Consider the following 25,735-nt stretch of genomic DNA (forward strand, 5'->3'; position numbering starts at 1 on the left):
CCACCCTTCCTGCCCAAAAGACAAACTCATGCGATATTGTACCCAAAAAAGTTCCTAATCTACCTTGGCTTAAATCAGCCTCCTGGTCCTTAACTAACTTGACTCTACTCAGTTGAGCCCATCTCTGGAGACTCTGCTGCCACTGCTTTGTATGTTCTCCCACTTCTCTGGACTTCCCGGACTCCCCGTCACAATCCCTTGCTGAGTTACCTTAGTTCTCCCTTCACTGTATCCCCGCATTGGCTTTTACTCCCGCCAGGCATATTAGACCCGGTTTGTTCCTTCATCCTACGAGGTCCAAACTCAGGCTCCAGCTTCTTCTGCAATGCACCAACCAAGTCTGACCCCTCTGCGTCTGGCCCACCTCCTCCTGCAGCCCCCTGCAATTCTCCTTTGATGCAGCTTGCATCCATCTCCAAATTAGGTCAGGCAAGCTTCCGCTTGGGTTGCAACTACACAGGAAATGATCAGGTTCTGGCTCTCAGGAAGGTATGGGTGAACTGGGGCAGGAGGCAGGCACCCTCCTGTGATAACACCCCTGCAGGTGGAAGGCCGAGAAGCCGGGCACCACTCCCGGCCTGCGCACGGAGAGGCTTTGGTTCTTCCCTAAGGAGGTTTTTCTGCACGTGTAAAGAGCCCACCGCAGACACTGTGAGAAGAAAATGCAGAGGACAAAAACCAAACCCACAGACTCCCTCCCCCCACTCCCCTGCAAAATCAAATGACATGAAAAGGGATTAAAGCAACCAGGGATTATTTTTCCTGTGGCACTTATTGACTTATTCACTTATAGACAAGAATCAAAACTTGGCACAGCCCAAGGACTGGATTAACCACAGTGTGTGTCGCACAACGAAATACTCCTGGGCTGTAAGTAAAGATGAAATCATGAAATGTTTTTCTAGGTGGACAGATCTGGATAGTGTCTGGAGATACATCAGCATACCGATTCCTGCTACGTGAAGGGAAGCTAGTAAGAAAGAGAGGGACATCCACCTGCTCCCCCTTGGCAGCTCGGTGGCTGCCATCTACAAGAGGCCATTGGACAGTGAGGTTTGGGCCCATAGTGACAAAACACGCAGGGCCTCATGGAATGGGGTGGAGCCGGCCCTTCCCCCCCCACCCCAACTAGACTGTGAGTCGCCACCCACGAATGGCCTCTCTGACTCCTGATCAAGCTGCTTAATGGCCATGATCCCAGAGACTCAGGAACGGATCTCAGAACCTAGCAGATTTTGTCAGGAAATCTCTCCAGATTTAATTGTTAAAATTTTGGAATTTCAAAATTGCGCAGCCACTACTGCAACTGCGTGACATATTATTCATGACCAGCAATAGAAAACAAATCATCTACTGTTGCCTTTTCAGCAGATCTGAGTGTTGGGGTAAAATCCCAAATAATAATGGTGGGTGTGGTGTCGAAATGTTGAATGTGATCAAAGTATAGAGAGAATGATTTGGAAATCAGCTACCCCACAGGTAGGGGGAGGGTGTGTTATGGAGGTATACTGGGGTTTTGGGGGGTGGAGAATGGGCACTGGTGAAGGTATGGGTGTTTCATTTATATGACCGAGACTTAGACCCGAAAGCTTTGTAACTACTCTCACGGTGATTCAATAAATAAAATTATAAAAAATGGGAAAAAGAAAAGTAAGGTAGAGTTCATGCAAAATTCAATCAGCCTAATCAGTGGCTAAATACATAGCAGTACTCCTACATGAAGAAGAAGAAGAAGAAGAAGAAGAAGAAGAAGAAGAAGAAGAAGAAGAAGAAGAAGAAGAAGAAGAAGAAGAAGAAGGAGGAGGAGGAGGAGGAGGAGGAGGAGGAGGAGGAGGAGGAGGAGGAGGAGGAGGAGGAGGAAGAGGAGGAGGAGGAGGAGGAGGAGGAGAGGGACAGACACAGAATGATCTTCCTCATATGGGGGATGTAAAGAAGCAGAGTAAAGGAAAAACAACTGGCCAAAGGCAACACGGCCAGTGAACTCTGGGTTTATTGAGGGTCACGAGTGGATGGGCAGAGTCCTTGGGACAGCGAGGGAGGGGGGCAGTGGACACTTTGAGGGAAGATATAATGGGGGATACCATGTGTATGAAACTCTGTCATTAATGGCATTGTAAATCACGAAGTGCCCCAGATTAAAAACAAAGCAAAACAGACAGAAATTCAGTGAGACAGAGGTGGGCATAGACTCATCAGGCAGTTGGTGACACTAGAAAGGAAACATACAACAGAATTTGACATTTGTCCCTGGGGCGATCTGTAGCCAGAGTGGATTTGCAAGTGGGACGTGGCCATACCCAGTAGTGTTGGTGGGGGGGAGGGCTATTCCTATCCTTGGACTCAGGAGTGACTTCTGGTGATGTAGGGGGAAGGGGGCGGAGGGACTGAATGGGTGTCCTTGGGAAGCAAGGCAACTACCTTAATCCTTGCACTATTTCTCTGAGTTTTTTTTCAAGATCATAAGATAAGAGTGGAGAATGAAGAAAACTAGTAAGAATGAGAGACAAAAGCTTGATTCGGGAGACAGAAAACCCAGAGGAAATGAGGAAGACAGGGTTAGACCATCTCAGTAGGGTCTCCAGACAAGAAAGGAGCATGTGCTGCCTCCGTCTGTTCTCAGACCCCCCTGAGCTCCTGAGGGAGACGAGACTCTTGACTCAGCCTTCTGGGCTTTGACAAGGCAGTTCGAAGGCTGAAAAGTTGGAGAATCACAGAGGGAAGTGGACAGACGTGAAGACAGATGGAATAGTCTGATGGGGGTGAGGGGTGGGCTGAATCCTGGGGCCACTGGTAGAGAAAGGAAGGAGAAGGGGTAGTTGGGTATTTGCCCCTCGAACTTGACTAGGTTCTATACACCTCGGGGTGGCTGTTCACGGAGATGGGGGAGGCAGCAAAGGAGAAACTGGGATGCAGAGGGGAGCGAGATTGGTGTTCCCAGGATATACTCCTGCAGTGTCACATCAGGGCCGAGTCTGTGTGCTAGCTGTGGACCGCATGTGGGATCCTGCAGGGCTGTGGCCAGGCTCTCTGTATCTGTGAATCCAGGAACCTGCCTAGAACATACACCACATACATGGATTGGAGACGGCCCTTTAGCGAGACTTGTGTGGGAATCAGGAAATGTATAGTTCACAGAAGCCAGTTCCTACTGGAAAAGCCCAGTGTTTGCAGCGGGCAAATCTGCACCTTCTTTATCCTGATGTCACGGAGAGTGAGCATGTCACCATTCTGACATCCGGGACAGGACCACACCCAGATGGCTCCAGTGCACTGAGGGCTTCAAGGCTATAGTGTGTGCTTATCTGGAGGTTCCTTGGACACTGAAATGCTGTCATTTCATTTTGAGCCCCTTTGATGAGAAAATAGTGTCATCCACACGAATCAGGAAGCTCCATCAATGGCTTAAGCTGTGACCAAGAGAAAACAGTGGAGCCAGGGTTCAAACCCAAGTCTGTCTGATACATCCACTCCTGCTCCCTTTCACTCAGTGGCAGTTCCCCTATTATTGGAGCCTCACAAAACCTCCTAAGATGGGAGGAAGGATCTGCTTACCAAAACAACACTAGAGGATAAGGAGGGTTTGCAGGGCTCTCACGTGCTGCCTTTAAGGATTTGTGCTGAAAAGCAGACAGGTATAAAGCATGAAAAAGCATTTCATAATACCCACAAAGTAAAAGCATGAAGCTCTCTGAGAGAATGGTTTTAAATATCTAGGTGGGAAAGAATACAACAATAACAGGAAGTACTTGGACATGCTCAAAAGGAAGAAATAATTTTACAGATGGTGTTTAAGGGAAGAAACTAAATCATAGAGGACCTGAGAATGAGACAGAATAAGGGCTTTTTTAAAAAGGCAGTAGTGGAGGAATCAAACAGGATTGATCAGACAAAAGAAAGGCCAGGAAGAAGTTGGTAAATCTTCGCTTCCTGCCTGTCAGGTATGCTAGAGCAAAAAGCCCTGTGAGCAAATAGATTTTGCTCCTGTCTTCTTTGGCATTGACCCTTCACTGGTCTGAATTTCTGAATCACTCACAAACATGATGCCCTATAAATTTGCAAAACATCTTAAATAAAAGAAAAACTTTTTTCCCCCCTTAATTATACCAATGCCATATAAAGAGTAGCTCAGAGAAGCACTCAAGGTCCCTTTAACCTCTGAAGCTGCGGCTGGAGGGAGGGTGTAAGTTCAGGTTCCTACCTCTAAGGTCAAGTCCCTCCTGCTGAAAGAAGGGGGTCTTCCAGCCCACCAGACAACAGCTCAAGGCTGTGCAGGCAGCGAGTCATGGGCCCACATTGAAGACAAACTCCACCAGGGGGCGCCATCTCACGAACAAGGTCAAGTAAAGAGGGAAAATTGATTGAGGGCTACAGTTGGGCGGAGAAAACACATTTTGGTCATGCTGTTTCTTCTTTGTTTCTTTTTCTTCTGTCCCCTGAGTTTCTATGAGCAGACCCAGCCTTTGTTCAGAGGACTTCAAGATGAGACCTTGTACCACGGGTGGGCCCAACTACTCACTCCTGTGGCTGGAAGTGACCTGGGGCTACTCTTGTCAATCTGATTCCCAGGTGGAGGGGAGTACCACTTGGAGGTATGGAGTACCCTCCCTCCTATTCTAAGGCTAGGATCCTCTGTGAGTCACTCCAAAAGGCACTTGGCCAAGATATATCCAGCAAGGGCATGGTCCTGGGGACAAATGTGCCAGCTCCCAGGAGACACTTCTCATAAGACTTCTGTACAAAGAGGATTCTTCAGAAGTCTGAGACCTTTTCAATGGAAAGAGGAATGTTTTTCTGACTTGGCAGAGGATTCACTTTAATAAGGGGTAATTTTTCTAATAATTAGTGTCATGATTCTTCACCAGTACTGTGCTTGAGGATCACCTTGGGAGTTTCTTTTCCCCAAAGTTGTACATAGTTGGGAATCATGCTATTAGAGCCCAATATTTTTATTAAAACATGCATTAAGTGGGGGAAATAGAACAGGAGTGTCTAAATGTTCTAAAGGAGTGAATACTGCTTTTGATTAAGAGTCTAAAGCAGGGATGGGGATGTGGTTCAAGTGGCAGAGCACACGCCTCGCATGAGGATAAATTTAATCTCTGATCCCTGGCATTACCTGCCCCCCTTTCCTGATCAGTACCACCAAATATGGCCAGAACATTGTTAAGGGTGTTACCTCCACTAATATAAAGGAAGAGAGAGAGAGAGAGAGAGAGAGAGAGAGAGAGAGAGAGAGAGAGAGAGAGAGAGAGAAGAGAGAGAGAGAAAGAGAGAGAGAGAGAGAGAGAGAGAGAGAGAGAGAGAGAGAGAGAGAGACTACAGAATAGAGATAGTACAGGGCCTAAGGTCTGTGCCTTGCATGTGATTGACCACAGCTGAATCCACTGTACTGAGCACTGGGTATAGAGTCCCTGAATACCGAGCCTGGAGTAGACCCCAAGCTCTGCAGGTGTGATCTAAAGCCTCTGTCCACAAAATGGCTAAAGCAATGTAGTGTACAAGAGCCCACAGGTAGAGGATCCACCATCACCATCCCTTAAGAACTAGTCAACGTTTTGCTAATTTGCTAGAAGGAGTCAGGGCAGAGGGGAGGGTTATTAAGAAGCAGCCACCCAAAAAAAAAAGCACAGTAGAAATGACATCTGTACTTATATGTTCATTGCAGCACTGTTCACAATAGCCAATATCTGAAACAACCCAAGTGCCCTAGAACAGAAGACTGGTTAAAGAAACTTTGGTCATCTACACAATGGAATACTATGCAGCGTTTTGGAGAGATGAAGTCATGAAATTTGCTTATAAATGGACAGACATGGAGAGTATCATGCTAAGTGAAATGAGTCAGAAAGAGAGGAACAGACACAGAAGGACTGTACTCATTGGTGGAGTATAAAATAACATAACATGAGGCTGACACCCAAGGAAAATAGATACAAGGGCCAAGAAGATTGCTCCATAGCTGGAAGCCTGCTTCATGAGCAAAGGGGAGAAGGCAGCTGGAATAGAGAAGGGGTCACTAAGAAAACGATGGCTGGAGGAATCAGTTGGGATGGAAGATGTGTGCTGAAAGTAGATAAAGGACCAAACATGATAAGCTCTGGGTATCTGTATTACAAACCATAATGCCCGAAAGAAGAGAGAGAGTAAGTGGAATATTGTCTGCCATGGAGGCAAGGGGAGGGTGGGAAAGGGGGGTATAACGGGGAGATTGGTGGTGGGGAATGGGCAGTGGTGGAGGGATGGGTGTTTGATCATTGTGTGATTTTAACTCAAACATGAAAGCATGTAACTATCTCATGGTGATTCAATAAAATAAAAAAGAAAAAAAAAAGAAGAAGCCGCCACCTTCTTTTCTCCTCAGCACAGGGCAGAGGCTGGTCCTGCCTTTTTCAAACTTGGAATCCCAGTTCTGTGGCATGCAAATAAGATCCGCCCACATCAAGAGGGGATGCCGAAGGTAGAAACCAGCTAAAGAGATTTTTCAAATTTTTGTTTAAGTGAAAGAATTTAAATTCACAGTCTAAAATGTGAATATAATCATTGTAAAAATTTTCCTTCAGGGGATCTGAGTGGCTGTACTTTCCCAATTTAGGTAATCATGACAGGTTTTTCTTTCTCTCCCTAGTAACTTAGGGGCTAAGGCCTCTTGGGAACACACTTAGGGAACTGCTTATAGGAAGGCTGAGACAGGGACTCTTAACACTGCTGGCACCAAGAGAGTGAAGGGAACTTCATTTTTTAAAAAATGTTAATTGAAGACTCTTAAGTCACAATATCCAGTGGGGCATTGCAACTGTATGTTTCAAAAGGTCTAGCTACAGACCAGTCTTGCAAGCCCTGAAACCAGTGCCTTAGGAAGAGAATTTGTTAGGATTTTCAATTTGGGATGGCCTCAGTTCAAGTCGAGGTACACAAATTATCATTCTTTTCTGTTATGAAGTAGATATGCCTGGTTGCCTTGATTTTCTCATAAATAGGGAATCACACACACACACACACACAGACACACACACACACGTATGTTTTTAGGTCAATGAAATAACCAAATGAATAACGAGCATGCACTGGGTGCTGTTTATAATTTACAATCCTCAGTAGCTTTTATATACATCAATGATTTGCTTTTCTGATCTGTTTGGTTCGAGTGCTACATGCTGGAGACGTTTTTTGCTCTTCTCTAATAAGAATGAAATGCTTGGAATTCCTGTGGCTTAGCGTGGCTTCTGGCACTCAGACCTTTACTATAACTAGAGGGATTTTCTGAAAGAGATCAAACTGTGGTTCTGAGTCTTGGTCAGATCACAGCCAGGTCCTATAGGAACTAAGTCCCAAGCTTTAGAATCGCATATACTCTCCTCATTCCAAGAGATGCTTCAAAAAATGCCCAAGAAGTGTAAGTCTGTTTTTGGAGCACACAGGAAATGACATCATTGTGGGTTTGCATTACTTGCCCCCCAAAGCGTCAACATTTGGCCACAGCAGCTGTCCATGATCTTCTGTGAGGTGGAATTCTTAAAATATGAGTTCCAAAGGTATTTCTATTTCAGTAAGGGCAGATGTAATAGGATTTTTATAGGCATTGTAACATTTGGTGTCTTCATGCTCTCTTTCCTCTTTAAGTCCTTCAATATCTTGTTTCATTAAATAGATGTTTTTAAATTCAGTCCTGTGTGTGTGTGTGTGTGTGTGTGTGTGTGTGTGTGTGTGTGTGTGTGTGTAGTTACTCTCTGGGGAGAAATGTCAGCTTCTGGGGAGATGTATAAATTCAGCAGTATAGCTGATTCCAGTCTTTTAAACAGAGTCGTTTCCAAAGTTCATTTGCAAGACAGTAGTGTGGAAATATATTTTCTCATGAAAAAATGTTTCACGTAGTGGTTTAAAGGGGTGGTCAGCTCCTACGCCCAGTTTACCTCCTAGCACATCTGAAGCAGGCTTGTTATTCACCGAGAACAACACTTCCATGAGAACACATTTTCAGTTCTCCAGGTCAAAGTTAAGGATCACTGGCGATAAAACTCCAACTCATCTTCTAAATCCCTTCCTCCCTGGGTCTACTAATGAATGACCAAGAAGACAGAGCTCTTAATCCCACCTAATATTTCCCAAATATATCAGGTTAAATACTATTTTCTGTATCTGCTTGTTTTATACACTTCTGATTTTCAAGTTCCCTGGTTTTTGTCCCAAATGCCTTTTTCCTCTTTACGCCACGGGCGGTCAGTCTGCTATAAAGGCAATCACTGTTGTTCCTCGTTTGTTTTTACATATAAACATCAGCTTGAGTCTAAAACCCATCTGTACCTTTCCCCAAGTTTCTTAAACTTGCCTTATACTTTAATAGGAATCTGGAATAACTAAGTAATGAAATATATTCTAGGTCACGCTGACCACAGGAATCAAAAAGGTCTCCACTACACCATGCACAGATTATGCTAGAAGTTGTATAAATATATCACAGAATCACAGGGCTGGAAAGAACCTTACGGATTGTCTAGTCTATTCCTTTGGCTCCCAGACAAGCCAATCATTCCAAACAGATGAGCGCAAACCAGGACTTTGCCTTTAACCCTTTCTAGATTTCCCAGGAGTTACACAGGACCATATTACTCATCTTTTTTCATGAAACAATTCTCTTCTCAGAAAAGTTGCATTTTATTTCCTAGCATTTGTTCCTTGTCAGAGACAAAAGTGATTTAATATGTGCAAAATTTCACAATATCTTTTAGTATGAAGGGCTGTGCGCTCTCTTCCAGGGCGTTCCTAAACCTAGAAGTGTCTGATGGTGGGATGCCCTTCGATCTTGGGTTGTTTTGTACACCTCTCCAGAGTGGGAACTAAAATCTACATTTAATGATGTATTTGAGAAATGAGCTGATTTTCTCCACATAGGAATGTTTAGGCACACTGTAATAAGCAGACCTGCAAATTAGACTCTAAGGAAAGGCAAATTCAGTCATCATCATCAACTTGCAGTAACACTGGCTATTTATAGTTTCTTTTGGGGGATTAAAAAGGCATGGCCAGTCTCAGCCTATTAGCTCTTCAGTCAGGAAAGAGGATAAAGAGCATTTCCCCGATGAGCCATTGAGGACATGCTCTGACCAACATCACCAAGCAGATCTTCCCATCAGAGTCTTCCACAGCTCCTACAAAGGTGGGTAGGGGGGTCTTGAAATAGATATTTTGCTATTGGATAATGACTCCTGGGAGTGGTACTCGCAGGTTGACTTTATTGGAGGCTTCCAGAAGTGTTTAAAGAGCTTCAAGATCTGAGTGTGAAACACAACAATCACTCAGCAGCCTGTCTTCATCTTGCTCTGTATGGGCTCTGTTACTATCTTAAAATAGTGCTCACTAGCTCCCAAGAAAATAAGAGAGGACAATAAGAAATCCCTCTGTAGGGCTCTCAGTGCCTCAGGGGTGAGGATAGAAAGGTAAACCTTGTTGTAATTACAGTTTCAATCTGAGAGCATGGGCCTTTCTCAAATGTGGGTGATGGTAACAGGCATTTTTTTCTTAGCTGACTAGTTCTGGGGTGAAATGTGATTCCTGGGTGTGTTTGGGGGGAGTGTTTTTGGCAGAGGTGTGCATCTGATTTGGAGGGTGGGGTACTCAGTAAAGTAACTGCCCTTCCCCAGGAGGGGGGCACTGTCCACTTCATCCAGTCTCCGGATGGCCTGAACAGAATGAAATGGAGAGTGAGGGAGAAGGTATTTCACTCTCTCTCCCCTGCCCTCAATGATTGTGCTGGGACAATTTCACCTCATCCCAAACCCAGACTAGCGCTGACTTCATCAACTCCAGTGGTTCTTAGGTCTTTGCTCTCTGGCTAATTAGACAAATAGGTTTCCTAGGTGTCAGGCGGCAGATTGTGAAACTTCTTTTTCTTCATTGTCGTGTGAGTCCATTTTTTTCCATGATAAATCCATCTACCCACCCGCTTACCCCCACATCCATACACCCACCCACACAAGTACCCTTCTGCCCATCCTTCCATCCACCTCTCTATCCATCTATATCTCATTATGCATGTGTGTATATACATATACATCTCCAACCTGCTGGTTCTCTTCTCTGGAGAACCTTGACTTAATCAGACAGCCATCTGTCTCATTCGCTGTATCCAGTGGAGAGAGCAACTTTTGAGATCAAACTTGGCCTTGTGAAATACGATAAGAAGCTCTGGGCCTAACTTTTCCCACATGAGTTAGGCACTTCCATGGAGACATGTGAATCCTAGCACTGAGTAGACTACAAAGTTGGGTCCTTAGGAATAACTTCCTGGCAAAAGACAGCACCCTCATTCCACTACAGGCATGTCTACTTACATAGCTTGACAGTATTAAAGCAGAATTGTGCCTAGAAATGCACAATACTTTTGCTACCACTGAATGTACCAAATACCTTAGAAACTCAAGGTAATTATCCCACCAACAACAAATCAGATTCCTGGTCCAAAGATAGTTTCCTCTTGATTATCATCTTACATATGTTGGGCGCATGTGAGAAAATACAGAGGGAGAAATAAAATGACATTTTCTTATTGCTGCTATCAGAATGGTAGTGTTAATGACAACTCAGTGGTGCAACCATTTGAAATTCATGCTTTGCTACATTGAGCTTAGCAGACAATGATGCATAAACACTGTTTTTTATTGGTCTTCATGAACGTCCCCTTCGGGGCAACTTCTCGGTTTAAGGACTTGCTTCAGAAACTTCCCTTAATTTTCCTTCTACATTGACCAGGATGTCGTATAAAATGATAACTATGATGCTCATCCATTCAGAGCACGCAGGGCTTCTGGAAGGGTGAGCATTACCAACCACAAAGGAAGGGAAGCCAAGTAGGATTCAGGTGTGCGCAGACCACTGACCTGTTCGCTTTTGGTGAGCCTGGTTTTATTGTGAATGTCTGATGTGACCAAATTGAATCCGTGCCTCTCTGATAAGATTCTCAGAAGCAACACCACTGTCCGGCTTCCACACTTGCCCACTCGGTTGTACACCACCTGGCTTGGGAAAGGCAGCACCTGGGGAGAGAACGAGAGCACATGTGAGGCTGTGGGCTTCAGGACTTAACAACTCTTCTTTCAGTTTCAGAACAATGAATGCTTTGATCAGTCTCCAGAGGAAAGGCCTTATCAGCAGAAGTGAGAGACACGCTGAGCTCACTGATACCTAAATTTCATCACATTTGGGGGGCAGAGAGAGAGAGCAGAATGGTAAAAGCACTTACCTTGCCTATTGCAGACCCATTTGATTCCCAGGACCATATATGGTTGCCCAGAGAACAACCAGGGGTCACTCCTGAGCACAGAGCTGGGAATAGTCCCTGAGCACTGCTGTGTGGCCTCAATGCCACCCCACCCTCAAATATATTGACTATGAAATATCCTTTGTTTCTTCTTAGGAACAAAACATATGCACATAAACACATATGTGCTTTAATATTAATATCCTCATTGCAAGTCATATTATGCTTAACTATAACAATTAGCTTGTAGTGATCAAGAAAAAAAATAGTACTTTAAAAAACTGAGAAGGCCGGAGAGATATTACATGGGTAGGAAATTTGCCTTGCACGTGGCTGACTTGGGTTCAATCCCTGGCATCCCATATGGTCCCCCAAGCACTGCCAGTAATAATTCCTGAGCGCAGAGCCAGGAGTTACCTTTGAGAGTTGCTGGGTGTGACTCAAAAAGAAAAATATTAAAAAATAAAAAAACAGATAATTGACCATCAATTTCACCTTTTTAATATGTAAAATTCAGAGACTTTACATAAAGTCTATAGTCATAAAGTTTGCAACCACAATCATTGCTTATCAAAATGTTTTCATCCCAAAGTCACTAACACTCATTTTATTTTTCCCTCAGTACTTGTGTTCCTTGAAGTCTTTGTTGTTGTTGTTGTTGTTTGTTTGTCTTTGGGTCATACCCAGTGGTGCTCAGGGCATATTCCAGTCTTGGCTCCTGGGGGACGATATGGGATGCCTCGATCAAATCCGGGTCACGCAAGGCAAGCATCCTCTGTACTATCATTCTGTCCCCTTGAAATCTTATCTATGGTCTATCTCCATGACTTTGAGTAAATGATACATAGAATCATAAAATGTGTGTCTTAAAACATCTGGCTTCTTTCAGTTTGCATCATGCTTTCAAGGTTTATACACAAACAAAGTTTGTGGTATGAATCAATATTTTATTTCCTTGGGTGGCTGAAAAATATTGTATTGTATGAATATAGCGTATTTTGTTTATAAATTCATTGACTGGTGGATATTAGGATTATTTCCATTTGCGGACTACTATGAATAATGCTGTTTTGAATAGTTGTGTATACAAGTTTTATGTAAACATATGCTTTTGATTTACCTTGAGTATAACTAAGGACTTCTAATTGTTGGAGCATCTGGGTAGCTCTGAGTTGAAGCCTTTTGAAGAACTGCCAAATTGTTTTCAATACAACGGCACCGTTTTATATTCCCACTTGTAATATAGGAGAGCTCCAATTTCTCTGCATCCTTGCCAACACTTATTACTGCCTGCTTTTTAAGATGCAGTCAATTTTATACATGTGAAGTAGTATCTTGTGATTTTGATGTGCATTTCCTTGATTACTAATGATGTTGGACACGTGAAATGTGCATATTGGTCAGTTGTATACTTTCTTTGGAGAAATGTCCATTTAAATCCTTTGCCCATTTTAAAATCAGGTTGTCGTTTTATTATTGAGGTCTAAATGAGTTCTTTATTTATTCTGGATTTGCAAATATATGATATGTAAATATTTTTGCCTGTTCTATGAGTTGCCTTTAACCTTGTTTAAAGTGGCCTTAGAATATAAAAGGTTTTAGGGGCTGGAGTGATAGCACAGTAGATAGGATGTTTGCCTTGCATGCAGCCGACCTGGGTTCGATTTCCAGCACCACCAGGAGTAATTCCTGAGTGCAGAGCCAGGAGTAACCCCTGTGCATCGCTGGGTGTGACCCAAAAAGAAAAAAAAAGCATGTAAAAGGTTTTAGTTTTGATGGAGTCCAATATCTAATTTTTCTTTGGTTGCTTGTGGAAACCATGGCCTAACCCAGGGTCAGCAATATATACTTATGTTTTCTTATGAGAAATTTATAGTTTTAATGCTAAAATTTAGGTTTTTACTCACATCAGTTAATTTTGTTGAGTGTTTTTTTTTAGTAATTTTGTGTACTGTGTGAATGATCCAACATAATTTTTCTGCTGTCTGTATATAGTAAGAGTATATGCAGTAATTTTGTACATAGGTCTGGGAGAAAGTACAGTAGATAAGGTGCTTTCTTTACATGAGGCTGACCCAGGTTGGACTCCAATCTCTGTTGGGTATGGTCGCCAAATAAACAAAAAAACCTTAATAGCAATTTTGTATATAATAATACATAAGAAATGTACCACTACCATCATTCAAGTGTGCATTTGTGGTATTAAGTCCATCTCATTATTATGTAACCATTAATGCCATCCATCTCAGAAACTCTGAGTCATATTTAAAGCATTTTTCAATTATCTGGATACCTTCTCTATCTCCTGTGTGTAAAGCAGTTCAAGAGTTCATTTTACCTACAGCATTTCTTGTCTGAAGTGAAACCTTATTGTCTAGACAAAGGCAGAACATACAATTTTTAGGAATCTACTGGGAATGACTGTGATCAGCTTCTAATTTCAATCTTTTGCAAGTGCATATTCACTTATTTATTGGAAAGAATATGCCAATATTCTTTTATTCACTTAACTAACCTGTTTGCTTCCCTTGTTGAAATCTATTAATCATAAATGTAAGGGTTATTTCCAGATTATTAAATCTATCTCATTTTTGTATGATTAAATTGATGTCAATGCCACAGGGTCTTAATTATATTGCTTTAAGTTTTGAATGGGAAGAGTGAGTACCTCCAATGTTGTTCTTTTTCCAAAACCATTTTAGGAATTGCATGTCCCTTGCATTTCCATATGAAATTTGGGATAATCTTGTCCACTTCTGCATAAAAAAAACAGCTGAGATTTTGATTGTATTGAAATGAAAGATCAATCCAGGGACACTGTCATCTAAATAACATTTTCTTCCAATCCATGAACATGAGATCCTTTTCTTCTCGTTTAATTTTCTTTTAATTTGCTTCATTGGGATATTTTATAGTTTTCTGTATATAGGCCTTAAACTCTTTTTAGAGCAGTAGCATTTACAGGCATAGCACTGCAGCACTGTCCTCCCATTGTTCATGGATTTGCTCGAGCGGGCACCAGTAACGTCTCCATTGTAAGACTTGTTGTTACTGTTTTTGGCATACTGAATACACCATGAGGAGCTTGTCAGGCTCTGCTGTGTGGGTGGGATACTCTTGGTAGCTTGCCGGGCTCTTTGAGAGGGACGGAGGAATTTAGTGGCATATCATCCTTTTTTTTATGCTATTACAAATGGAATTATTTTCCTAACATTATTTTGCACAGATCCCTTATAGAAACACAACTGATTTTTATACGGATTCTGAATCTTATAATCTTAATTTGTTAGCTCTAATAGTTTGTATGTGCACATTTGTATTCTTTGGGATTTCCTGCATACAAGGTCATGCCATCTGCAAACAAACTGCTTCGTCCAATGTGGATTCCCAATGTGGATGCCTTCTATTTACTAATCTTTCCTAATTGAACAGTTATGATTTTGATAGGCTGAAGGGGTCCTTATGAGAAGCATCTGCTGACGTCCCACGGCCACCACCAGGTCGACTCAGACACCAGCCCTGCTCTACTTATTCCCGACTAAATTTTTGAGGAGATATACGTCAAGCAGCTAAAAATTCATGGCACCACGGTCTCCAGAGCGTTTGGGGAGGGGGCAGGCAGGGTATCCGCCCTGCTGAAGCCATGGCAGCCACACCCACAGCCCACTGCTGAGTCACACCAGGTCTCATTCCACTACTTCGTAAATATTTTCTGCAGAGACACCAAACTGCAAATAATTTCAGCTATCTGATTGCTCAGATTGAGAACCCAATCCGAGTTAGGATGGACTGCCTCCTCTTCCCTCCCCCCATATTAATGGAAACACCAGCAGCCATGCCCATCTCCCATATCTATCGCCATGTCAACTTATTGGCCCAGATCATAGATCCTGAAGTCTGAACCAGGCGACACCTCCCGAGTTCCTCAATACTGACACTCAGCAGGAGCACACCAAATTAGATGGGAAAGTAGCATAGAAGCCAACTAAACTCAACAAACAAGAAGTGCAAAAGGGTCAATTTGCAACAAAAAGCTTAGTAAATTCTTAGACAAGGACTTAACAACCCTGTGATCAGATATAACAATTTTCACATAAAAATGGATTTTTAATAATTATTGATTTTAGTTTTGGAGCCTTGTTATCTGATCAATTTAAAATCTAGAATTGTAGCAATAGTTGTGGCCTTTGTCTACGTTCAAGAAAAAAAGAGAGAATTTAAAGTATCTGTTTAAGTATGTATAACTCCTCAAAGACATTACTTACATCTTGAATTATCAACATTGATCAATAAGTGACAAAAGATAATTAAAAGATTTCTTCATTCAGCATAGGCCCATTTTGTGACCCAGCAGGTCACAAAAGGCCTAAAGCTAAAGGATACAGCACAGTATGAATATATGTCAACTTTTCTATGGCTTGTAATTTGCTTTTTCCTTTTGTAATCACTTATTTAATGTAATTTATTTCTTAAGTGCTTCATACACAGAGTAATGTTTTATGAATTTAGAGCTTTAAAGGCTAATTGCCCTTGAGGTAAAACAAAAATTTTATATCACTCACTTAGCAACCAGTAATGTACCATTTCGATACAATCCTTCCGGTATGCATCTTTTTATGAGAAATTCATTGTTTCTTTAGAGTCCATTCGTCTCTCCTACTATTTGTTCTCACAGTGAAGGGGCGCCAACTGGTTCTTGGCAGTAAGAAGGAACTATTGTGCTGTTTAACACTCATTATCACAGCACAGTGACTGAGCTGAACTGTGAGACGGGAGAATTTTCATCTACCACCGAGCTTCCTGACCAAATACTGATCAAGGCAGTCGAGTAAAGACGGTTACTACAATTGGTCATTTAGGGTTCAGTCAGTGAAAAGTTCAAAGGTTTATTCTCTGGCAGTGATTGCAGAAATTCAACTGTTTATAAGAATCATTTCTATTTTTATGTACGAACCTATACACAAGGAGCTAGGTCTCCTGTTTGGTATAATGAGTGTAATGGTGTTTGCATATTGGCCTTTCCAAAATAAACAGACTGGGGTGCAGACTATAACATGGCTGGGCTGCCAATATAAATACCAAACTTGATTTCTTGGGGAGGGGGGAATAAACTTCTCAAGAACTGGGATAAATGTGCTTTCTGGTTGTCTAACACGGTACAGAACAGCCAGAGTGAACGCGTTCTCTCTGAACTGATGATGACCTTGGAAGATGAGCGTGTACTTTATTCCTGGATTGCCCGGAGACTCTTGAAGAACTTAGTCGCTTACAGAGAAGCTTTAGAAAAAAAACCAACACTTAATTCTCCTGCATTTCTTGAGTAATCAGCATAATAGCAGGTTGAGTATCTATCTGCTTTCTTGTGCCAGTAATGAAAGGTACTAATTACATTTTGTCTATTGGTGAGTTACTTTGAAAAAATATGTTTGTTCCTAAAAAGTAACAAAATAGGAGACTAACACCCAAGAGTGGCCGAGATTAGTACCAGGAATTTTGCTCCATGGCTTGGAGCCAGCCACACATGCTAGAGGAAAAGGGAACTCAGATAGATTAGGGAGCACCAAAGAAAGGGTGTTGGGAGGATCCTCCCAGAATGGGAGAAGCATGCTGAAAGTAGACTATAGACCAAACATGATTGCCACTCAATGCCTCTTTTGCAAACCAAACACCCCAAAGGAAAGAGAGAACAGAGGGGAATGCCCTGCCACAGAGGCGGGGGGGATGGGAGGGTTGGGGTGGCGGGGATACTGGGATCCATGGTGGTGGTAAATGGGCACTGGTGGAGGGATGGGTACTTGATCATTGTATAATTGAAACCCAAGCACAAAACTTGTAAGTCTACAACTGTACCTCATAGTGTCTCACTAATAAAAATAAATAAATAAACAAACAAGAAAAAAAGAAAAAATATGTTCGTTCCTGAGCTGGGACTGTAACTCCCGTGTAGAGCACAAACTCTGCAAGTGTAAGGTCCTGGGTTTGATCCCTGGCAGCTCACAGCCCCTTGAATACCACTGGGTGTAGCTCCATAACAATAACAAAAATAAACAAGACAGAAAAATATGATCCTTCCAATTCTCTCACCCATCTTGTGAGCAGTTCTCACTTAATGATGATAAATGTTTGTTATTTAAAAATGCATAGGAACAAAATATCCCCATCATTAAAGCAGCTGGACTTGCAATGATATTGGAAAAGTAAGGGAAGGTTAACATCCTCATTTCATTGCACTATTTCTTTGAATAACGTTTGACAGCTATAGGGTATGAATACAGAGCAGGGTAAGGCATCTTCAGATAAGGGTCTGCACTCCGTTCTTTTAAGTTATTCCAGGTTCTCCCAAGTGGTATTCAGGAGGCTTGGAGGTGCTCTGATGCCTCTTCCACCAACTGGGCCGTTCAATGCCAGAATCTAAGGATGTGATGCTGCTTTGGCCATCGTGGGTGCTGGGGGCTTCCAGGGTTGCACCCACCAAAGCTTGGGAACCATGTAGGGTGGGGACTTGAGTCCGGGTTCACTATAGTCAGTCCAAGCCCTGGATTCATCTTATGACTTTTATTTTTTTTTTAATTTGGGGGGGGGGGGCGGTGTCACACCCGGCGAGGCACAGGGGTTACTCCTGGTTTATGCACTCAGGAAATACTCCTGTCGGTGCTCAGGGGACCATATGGGATGCTGGAAATTGAACCTGGGTCAGCTGCGTGCAAGGCAAACACCCTACCTGCCGTGCTATCGCTCCAGCCCCTCATCTCATGACTTTTAAAGATACGGCATACTGGGGCTGGAGAGATAGCACAGCGGGTAGGGCGTTTGCCTTGCATGCAGCTGACCCGGGTTCGATTCCCAGCATCCCATATGGTTCCCTGAGCACCACCAGGAGTAACTCCTCAGTGCAGAGCCAGGAGTAACCTCTGTGCACTGCCGGGTGTGACCCCCCCCCCAAAAAAAAGAAGGAAAAAAAAAGATATGGCATACACCCACTCAAACATAAAAACCTCTCCAAGTTAGTGTGGGGCTTTTCAATCGTTTTCTAACAGAACTTATATGATGCGCTGCAAATTGTATATTTAGGCAGAAGATATCACGTGCTGATGTTGAGTAAGGTGTTCAAATGTATACCAAACAGATTGCTTGCTGTCACCCTTCCCCCTCAGGCCCACTTTGGGATAACAGATTTGTTCCTGCAGGTCTGCCTCAAAATACATGGCCACCTGATATTGAAAGTGAACTTCTTGGAAAGATGAGGGGATGGAAGGAAGGACCAAAACCGTGTCCTGGGCACTGGGCCTGTGTTAGCTTCTGAGTCCTTGGGAATGATTCTATATTCACTTGCCTCACTGTTTGCAGCAGTTGTGAATTTCTCCAAAAGTTTCAGTTATCAAAACGTTTAAGTATGAATAGCACTGGAGTGACACTTTTATGTCTCCCTTCTCCCCCAGTTTGATAGATATGAGTATGAAGTCTAGAAGGCAAGTTAGAAAATCTCACTCATTCTGATCCCAGGCTCAGTTCCACAGCTCTGCCCTCTTTCATCCTGTCTCCCAGACACCCAACCTGGGCTTGACTAGAGCTTATCTATAATGTGTCTTTTTATTCTCTCAAGTACTCTGTTGAGTAAATATTGTGATTGGTCCTAAATGAATAAAACAAGACCTAGAGAGATCATTAGGCCCTCCCTCCCTCCCGCCCTTCTTCCCTCCCTCCTTCCCTCCCTCCCTCCCTCTCTCCCTCCCTTCTCCTTCCTCATTCCCTCCCTCTCTCCCTCCCTTCTCCTTCCTTCCTTCCTTCCTTCCTTCCTTCCTTCCTTCCTTCCTTCCTTCCTTCCTTCCTCCCTCCCTTCTTCCTTCCTTCCTTCCTCCCTTGCTTCCTCCCTTGCTTCCTTCCTCTCTCCCTTGCTTCATTCCTCCCTCCCTCCCTTCTTCCCTCCTTCTCACCTTCCCTCTTTTCTTCCTCCTACCTGTGCCTTGTACTAGGCCACTTCATGTACCCTGGAGCCAGCAGACTTGCCCCTATTGAGGGTCCTTGTGGGCATCTAGGCTCCCAGAATAAATTGGGAGCCTTGGGACACAAGAAGAACCCAAATGCTACTGGCAAACAAGCCCCCAAGGCTTTCGTTCAAACTACAGTAGCCACACGTTGCTTCACTCTGAGAAAACTCTACAGTGAGAATTGGACTCTGAAAACACCTGGGGATAGCAAACAAATCGCTGCCTAAGTCAAGTGTGCAAGCATCACCATCTCCTTCTCCCCATAGCTGCTCCAGGAGACCACGGGAGCATCACCATGGAGAAGAGCCCCTGTGTGAGTCCACAGGACACTTCAGCAGGAAAGGATGCAGAAGCAGGATACGGTTATAAGGATGCTCTGACAGTCCAAATCGACTCACAGTGAAATGCTATTGGGCTCCCCGCAGTGCCAAAGCCTTTGATGGCCCTGGGGGTACTTATGACTTGGGGGTTGCCAGTGGCAAACATAATTTACCATGGAAAGAATCTGAGTTTCTTCTGCCCTAGCTTTCAAGTTTTACCAACCCCTGGAAGAAATGTTACTCAAATTGTGTTCTCGAAGAGCTCGATGGAACTTGGGAGAGTTCAGGGGTGATGGTAAGAAAGAGGGAAATGCTGGACTAGGGTCTGAGGGTCCCCCTGGGCCAGGCAAGGGGAACGGGCAGGACAAAAGCAGCTAGTTAGGGCCCAGGGCTTGCGTCTGGGAGGGCAGAACTTATACCTTACAAATGCAAGACCCTGGATTTGATTCCTGGAAGCTCATGTTCCCCCCCCACCAACCCCCTGCCCCATTCCTTCTATATCACTCACATTCCCTGAATGCTCAAGGAGCACCAACAGAAATCCCTATCCTCTCTTCCTCTTTCCTGAAGATACCTTCTAGAAGCTTCTGAAAGTCCAGATAGTGGAGGAAGTACAGAAGGATGTCCTCTTCACCTCACTCTCTCCTCTTCCTTCCCAGATGCTAGGAACACCGGGAGTGCATATCAGGAAGCAGAAAAGTCATGGATATGAACTCCTTAACGCATGTGAAATGGTTCTCAAGACAAGCACTGGAACTGGGAAATGTACACTGGTGGTTGGACAGGCGTTGGAATATTGTATGAATGAAACCTAATAAACAGCTCTGTTAGGATCTATCTCACAGTGATTCAATACAATAGTATGACCATCCTACACACACACACACACACACACACACACACACACACGAAGACAAGCAAAGTCCCTCTTTTCTTTTTTTTAATTTTAATTTTTATTAGTGAAACACTATGAGTAAGTTGTAGACTTACAAATTTTTGTGTTTGGGTTTCAGCTATACAATGATCGAGTACCCATCCCTCCACCAGTGCCCATTTTCCACCACCACGGATCCCAGTATCCCTCCCACCCCCATCCCCCATCCCCCCCACCTCTGTGGCAGGGCATTCCCTTTTGTTCTCTCTCTCCTTTGGGGTGCTGTGGTTTGCAAAAGAGGCATTGAGTGGCAATCATGTTTGGTGTATAGTCTACTTTCAGCATGCATCTCCCATCCTGGGAGAATCCTCCCAACACCCTTTATTTGGTGCTCCCTTCTCTATCTGAGCTGTCCCTTCCCCTAGCATGTGTGGCTGACTTCCAAGCTATGGAGTAAACCTCCTGGTACTTATCTTGGCTATTATTGAGTATTAGTCTCCTATTTTGTTACTTTATGTTCTCCAGATGAATGCAATCTTTCCATGAAAGACCCCCTTTTCAAGACCTCTTAAGATGCATCTCAAAAATGCCATGTTCTTATACAAACAGTTGCCAATTTCAGGCAGAAAGCTACAGCCCACTCTCATGTTCCTATTACTATGGGCACATGCCCGGCAAACACTCTACCTCTGGGGGTCTTGTCCAGAAGTCCACCCCACTGAGAGGCCTCTTACCCCGGCCCCACCCCCACCCCCACCCCCACCCCCACCCCCACCCCCACCCCCAGTGATTCTTACTGTTGGTAACTTTGGTTCCATGAATGTTATGTCTGTGGTTTCTAGTTTATGGCCAGTTTGTAAAATTGAATGGAGTTCCAAACGGTGTCACTTCATGAATTATATATTTTTATGTTGCCTGCCTTGTAAGCTGTGCAAAAGCCACAAATCCTCAGGAGCCGCCAGGCTTGTACGCAACAGGCCAAATAAACAAAAGTCTCCCCAAATTCCTGAGCACCACAGACTCGCACCAGATGACCATTTCCATCGTTTCTTTCTGATTTGGAATAGGGAGGAGAGGGAGAGAAAGGCTTCCAGGTAAGAAGCAAATATGGGCTGGACTGAACTTTCAGAGCCTTGGATTCAAAAACTCTCTGGGGACTGGATATGTTGGAAAGAACATCAATGCTGCTCTAACGTCTTTGCAAAATGCTATTTAATACAGCGTGCTCTATGCTGTGGCTCCAAGGGGTAGGATACTCAGATGGAATATGGAACTTTAACATGCAGATTTCTGAGCTTCAGGTGAACTGAACAAGAACAGCCAGGAGGAGGGTTGTAAGTTTAGTGCTAAAGATGTCGCCAGACTACCACCACTCGCTCTTCAAGAACTCTATGGTAGAGGGTGTCTAGTCTTCCAGTCAATTCACATCCATTCATTTTAAAGATCCCAGAGAGGCAAAAAAGTATAGTCGAAGTGACATCTGCACTTGTTTGTTCATTGCAACACTCTTTACAATAGCCAGAATCTGGAAAAAACCTGAGTGCCCGAGAACAGATGACTGGTTAAAGAAACTTTGGTACATTTACACAATGGCATACTATGTAGCTGTTAGAAAAGATGAAGTCATGAAATTTACATACAAGTGGTACTACATGGAAAGTGTCATGTTAAGTGAAATGAGTCAGAAAGAGAGGGATAGACACAGAAAGGTTGCATTCATCTGGGGAACATAAAGTAACAAAATAGGAGACTAACACCCAAGAGTAGCTGAGATTAGTACCAGGAATTTTGCTCCATGGCTTGGAGGCCAACCACACATGCTAGAGGAAAAGGGAGCTCAGATAGATTAGGGAGCACCAAATAAAGGGTGTTGGGAGGATCCTCCCAGGATGGGAGAAGCATGCTGAAAGTAGACTATAGACCAAACATGATTGCCACTCATTGCCTCTTTTGCAAACCACAGGACACAAAAGGAGAGAGAGAGAACATAGGGGAATGTCCTGCCACAGAGGCAGGGTGGGATGGGGGGGATGGGGTGGTGGGAGAAATACTGGGACCCGTGGTGGTGGAAAATAGGCACTGGTGGAGGGATGGGTACTTGATCATTGTATAACTGAAACCTAAGCACAAAAATTTGTAAGTCTACAACTGTACCTCATGGTGTTTCACTAATAAAAATTTTAAAAAATTAAATAAAATAAAGTTCCCTGTGACCACATGGGGTGAAGTTCCATCACTGAGCCTCAGCTTCCTCTCTCCATGAAGGGGAGAGGTCAGGTTATAACCCTTCAAATGATGCTTTCTTTTGAAGTCAGTGTCTCATTTTAATCTATCTTGAAACCATGATATGTCCTGGAAATGTCTTAAAATTAAAAGTAGATACTGACTCTTTTCCCCCCATCAAATTCATAAAAAAAAAAAAAAAACAGAAAATAAGGAAAGTTTAGGAGTTCGTACTGCTACCAGGGGTTCTAGCTAATGTGCATTCATGGTTTTCCTTTGTGTTTGTTCAGGGATCACATTTGGTAATGCTCAGGGCTTACTCCTGGCTCTGTACTCAAGAATTAATTCTGGCGGGCCAGAGCAATAGTACAGCGGGTAAGGTGTTTGCCTTGCATGCAGTCAACCCGGGTTTGATCCCCAACATCCCATATGGTCCTCCCAGCACTGCCAGGAGTAATTCCTGAGTGAAGAGCCAAGAGTAACCCCTGAGCTTTTTTAATCCAAAAAGCATTTAAAAAAAAAAGAATTAATCCTAGCAGTGCTTGGGGGAACCATATGAAATCCTGGGATCAAACTTGAGTTGACTGCATGCAAGTCAAGCACCCTACCCACTGTACTATGGCTCCAGCTCTCTTTTGGGGCCTTGGGCAGGACAGAGGGGCTCACTATGGCATGTTACATCATCAGTCTGCCTCCATTGCCTTTTCTGCCTCTCCTCCTTTCCATGGTTGCCATCATTGCAAGCTCAACAAAGGCTTTCTAAGACTTCAACCTTCCAAGAGTGCTTTCCAGACCTCAGTGGTGATGCATCATTGGTTTTTGTCCACCACGTTTTATGGGTTTGCTGATAGATGCATCTCTGCTCTCTGTACACATTGTTGCAGAGTTTAGACTCAGGTTCTGTCTTCTAGAGGACATGTATAGAGCCTATTTAGGAACTCTATTCTCTATCATTGCTACACTCCCCAATAGGAAGTCCTTTCTATCTAATGTCATACTTGAATCATCTCCTTATTCCACACCCATCTTCTCTCTGTAGCCTTGTCAAATCAAAACCTTATGTTCGTTTTTTTCACCTTGTCCATACTGAAACATCTCGTATCTAAACTAATGTTATCCATAGAAAGTCAAATAGCTATAAATTTATTACAAATCCCTTTTTTAAAAATTTCTCTAATAAACAGTCTTATCTGTTGTATCATCACAGGTAATTAATAAATCTACTAAAAAGACAAACTTTGGGAATAAAAATATGACAAGATGTTGCTTTATAACCAATGCTGTCTATTTTCACTGCTGTGGTTTTGGGAAGTTTAGTTAATGTGGTCACAACACAAGACTATAAAAGACTATAAAATAAAGCTTCCGGAAGAGAGAGACGCAGAATCTCCTGCCCTGCACTAGGCTGTCTTCAGTGGGGCCCCCTTGGAGAGGGGCGGGTTGAATTTCCCTTCCTGCCCCAAGCAGAACCTCGGCAGCTAAAAACCTCCAGAACCCAGCCACAGCCCATGCTCCCCTCGAATTATCCCCTCCGTCCCTCTCAGAGTCTGGCAAGCTACCGAGAGAATCCCGTTCACATGGCAAAGTCTGACAAGCTCCCCGTGGCGTATCTGATTGCCCAAAACAGTAAGGAGCCTCCAGTAACGGCAGAGTTGGGAAGGAGAGGGGAGAGGCTGCTAAAATCTCAGGGCTGGGATGAATAGAGACTTTACTGGTGCCCGCTCGAGCAAATCTCTGAACAACGGGATGACAGTACTACAGCGCTACAGTCACGACACTTGTTAGCTTTTATAGATGTGCTCTTCAAAGCCTTTACGTGATAAAGGTAATTAATAAATCTACTAAAGAAGAAGATAAAGGTGTAGGATAACAATGGTATGCCCATTCTCCTCTGGCACAGGGAGCTTAGGTTTTTAGGGTAATACCCATCACAGTGCTCCTAAAGTACCTCCATTCCTCTGTGTTTATTGGAATGTAGCTCTAAACATTTTAGGATGATATTGGTATGTCCTGTTTCCCTTGTCACAAGGAGCTCAGGTTTGTCACAGAGCTCCTGAGGCACTTCCATTTCATTATGTTTATCTGTAAACTCTTCCCTATGCTCTCCTCTGGACCCAGTTAATCAGCTTTTCCCCCTAATAAGACTCTGTTAACTTGTAAAATCAGATTCCTCAGAGATCTATGATGTTATATGTATGAGTGAAATATTGACTTTCTCCTCTCCTTATGGCTTTTGAATAGTTTACTTTAAAGCAATGTCCTTTTTGTATAGATACAGGAAGACAGTTAATATTAAGCTTTTTTAACTTGGGATTTAATTGGCTTCGAATATTATTCACTCCTGGGCATCTGCTTTCTCGACTTGAGTCTCAGTAGCTCTTAGTTCCTAGCACCCCCAAAACAGGGTCCCAACGAGGAACTAAATGGACCCAGGTCAAGCTATGAGCTACCCTGGCGTCGAAATGGGTCAGGCCAAAGTGCCACGGTTCTTTTTTTTTTTTTTTAATTTGTATTAGTGAAACACCATAAGGTACAGTTGTAGACTTACAAATTTTTGTGCTTGGGTTTCAGTTACACAATGATCAAGTACCCAACCCTCCACCAGTGCCCATTCTCCACCACCACTAATCCCAGTATCCCTCCCACCCCCCATCCCCCCATCCCCCCCTGACTCTGTGGCAGGGCACTCCCTTTTGTTCTCTCTCTCCTTTTGGGTGCTGTGGTTTGCAAAAGAGGCAATTGAGAGTGCCACGATTCTTAATTATAAGTTAAGAGCTTGATCATGGACAAATGCTGTCATGATCCAAAAGTAATGAAGTGACTAGGATCCTGCTAGGGATAGGAAAGACTGATCTGGCCTAAGCACTGTAGTCTGAGATCAAGAGGGCTCTAGGAGAGCAATTCTATAAGCTTATTGTATCTCTTACTGTGTCCATACAAAATGATTATTATGAATGCTTATATGTTTGTTGGACATGGAGAGGTAAAATACATCCATGGGATTCCACTCTTGGGTGGGTGGTTATCCTGCTGAGAGGGTATCTGTCCTAGAAGAAGTACCCCCTGAGGGAAAGAA

General features: G+C 43.4%; 1 protein-coding gene across 1 annotated transcript in view; it reads right to left on the bottom strand.

The window, feature by feature from the left end:
- Positions 1–25,735, bottom strand: part of UST (uronyl 2-sulfotransferase) — a 377,271-nt gene that overhangs the window by 133,971 nt on the left and 217,565 nt on the right. The window contains exon 3 of the mRNA XM_056126193.1: positions 10,875–11,030. Coding sequence (XP_055982168.1) covers positions 10,875–11,030 — 156 coding nt within the window. The remainder of the gene's footprint in view (positions 1–10,874; positions 11,031–25,735) is intronic.

Source organism: Sorex fumeus, unplaced genomic scaffold (genome assembly GCF_029834395.1).
Source record: "Sorex fumeus unplaced genomic scaffold, SorFum_2.1 ptg000061l, whole genome shotgun sequence".
Taxonomy (NCBI): Eukaryota; Metazoa; Chordata; class Mammalia; order Eulipotyphla; family Soricidae; genus Sorex; species Sorex fumeus.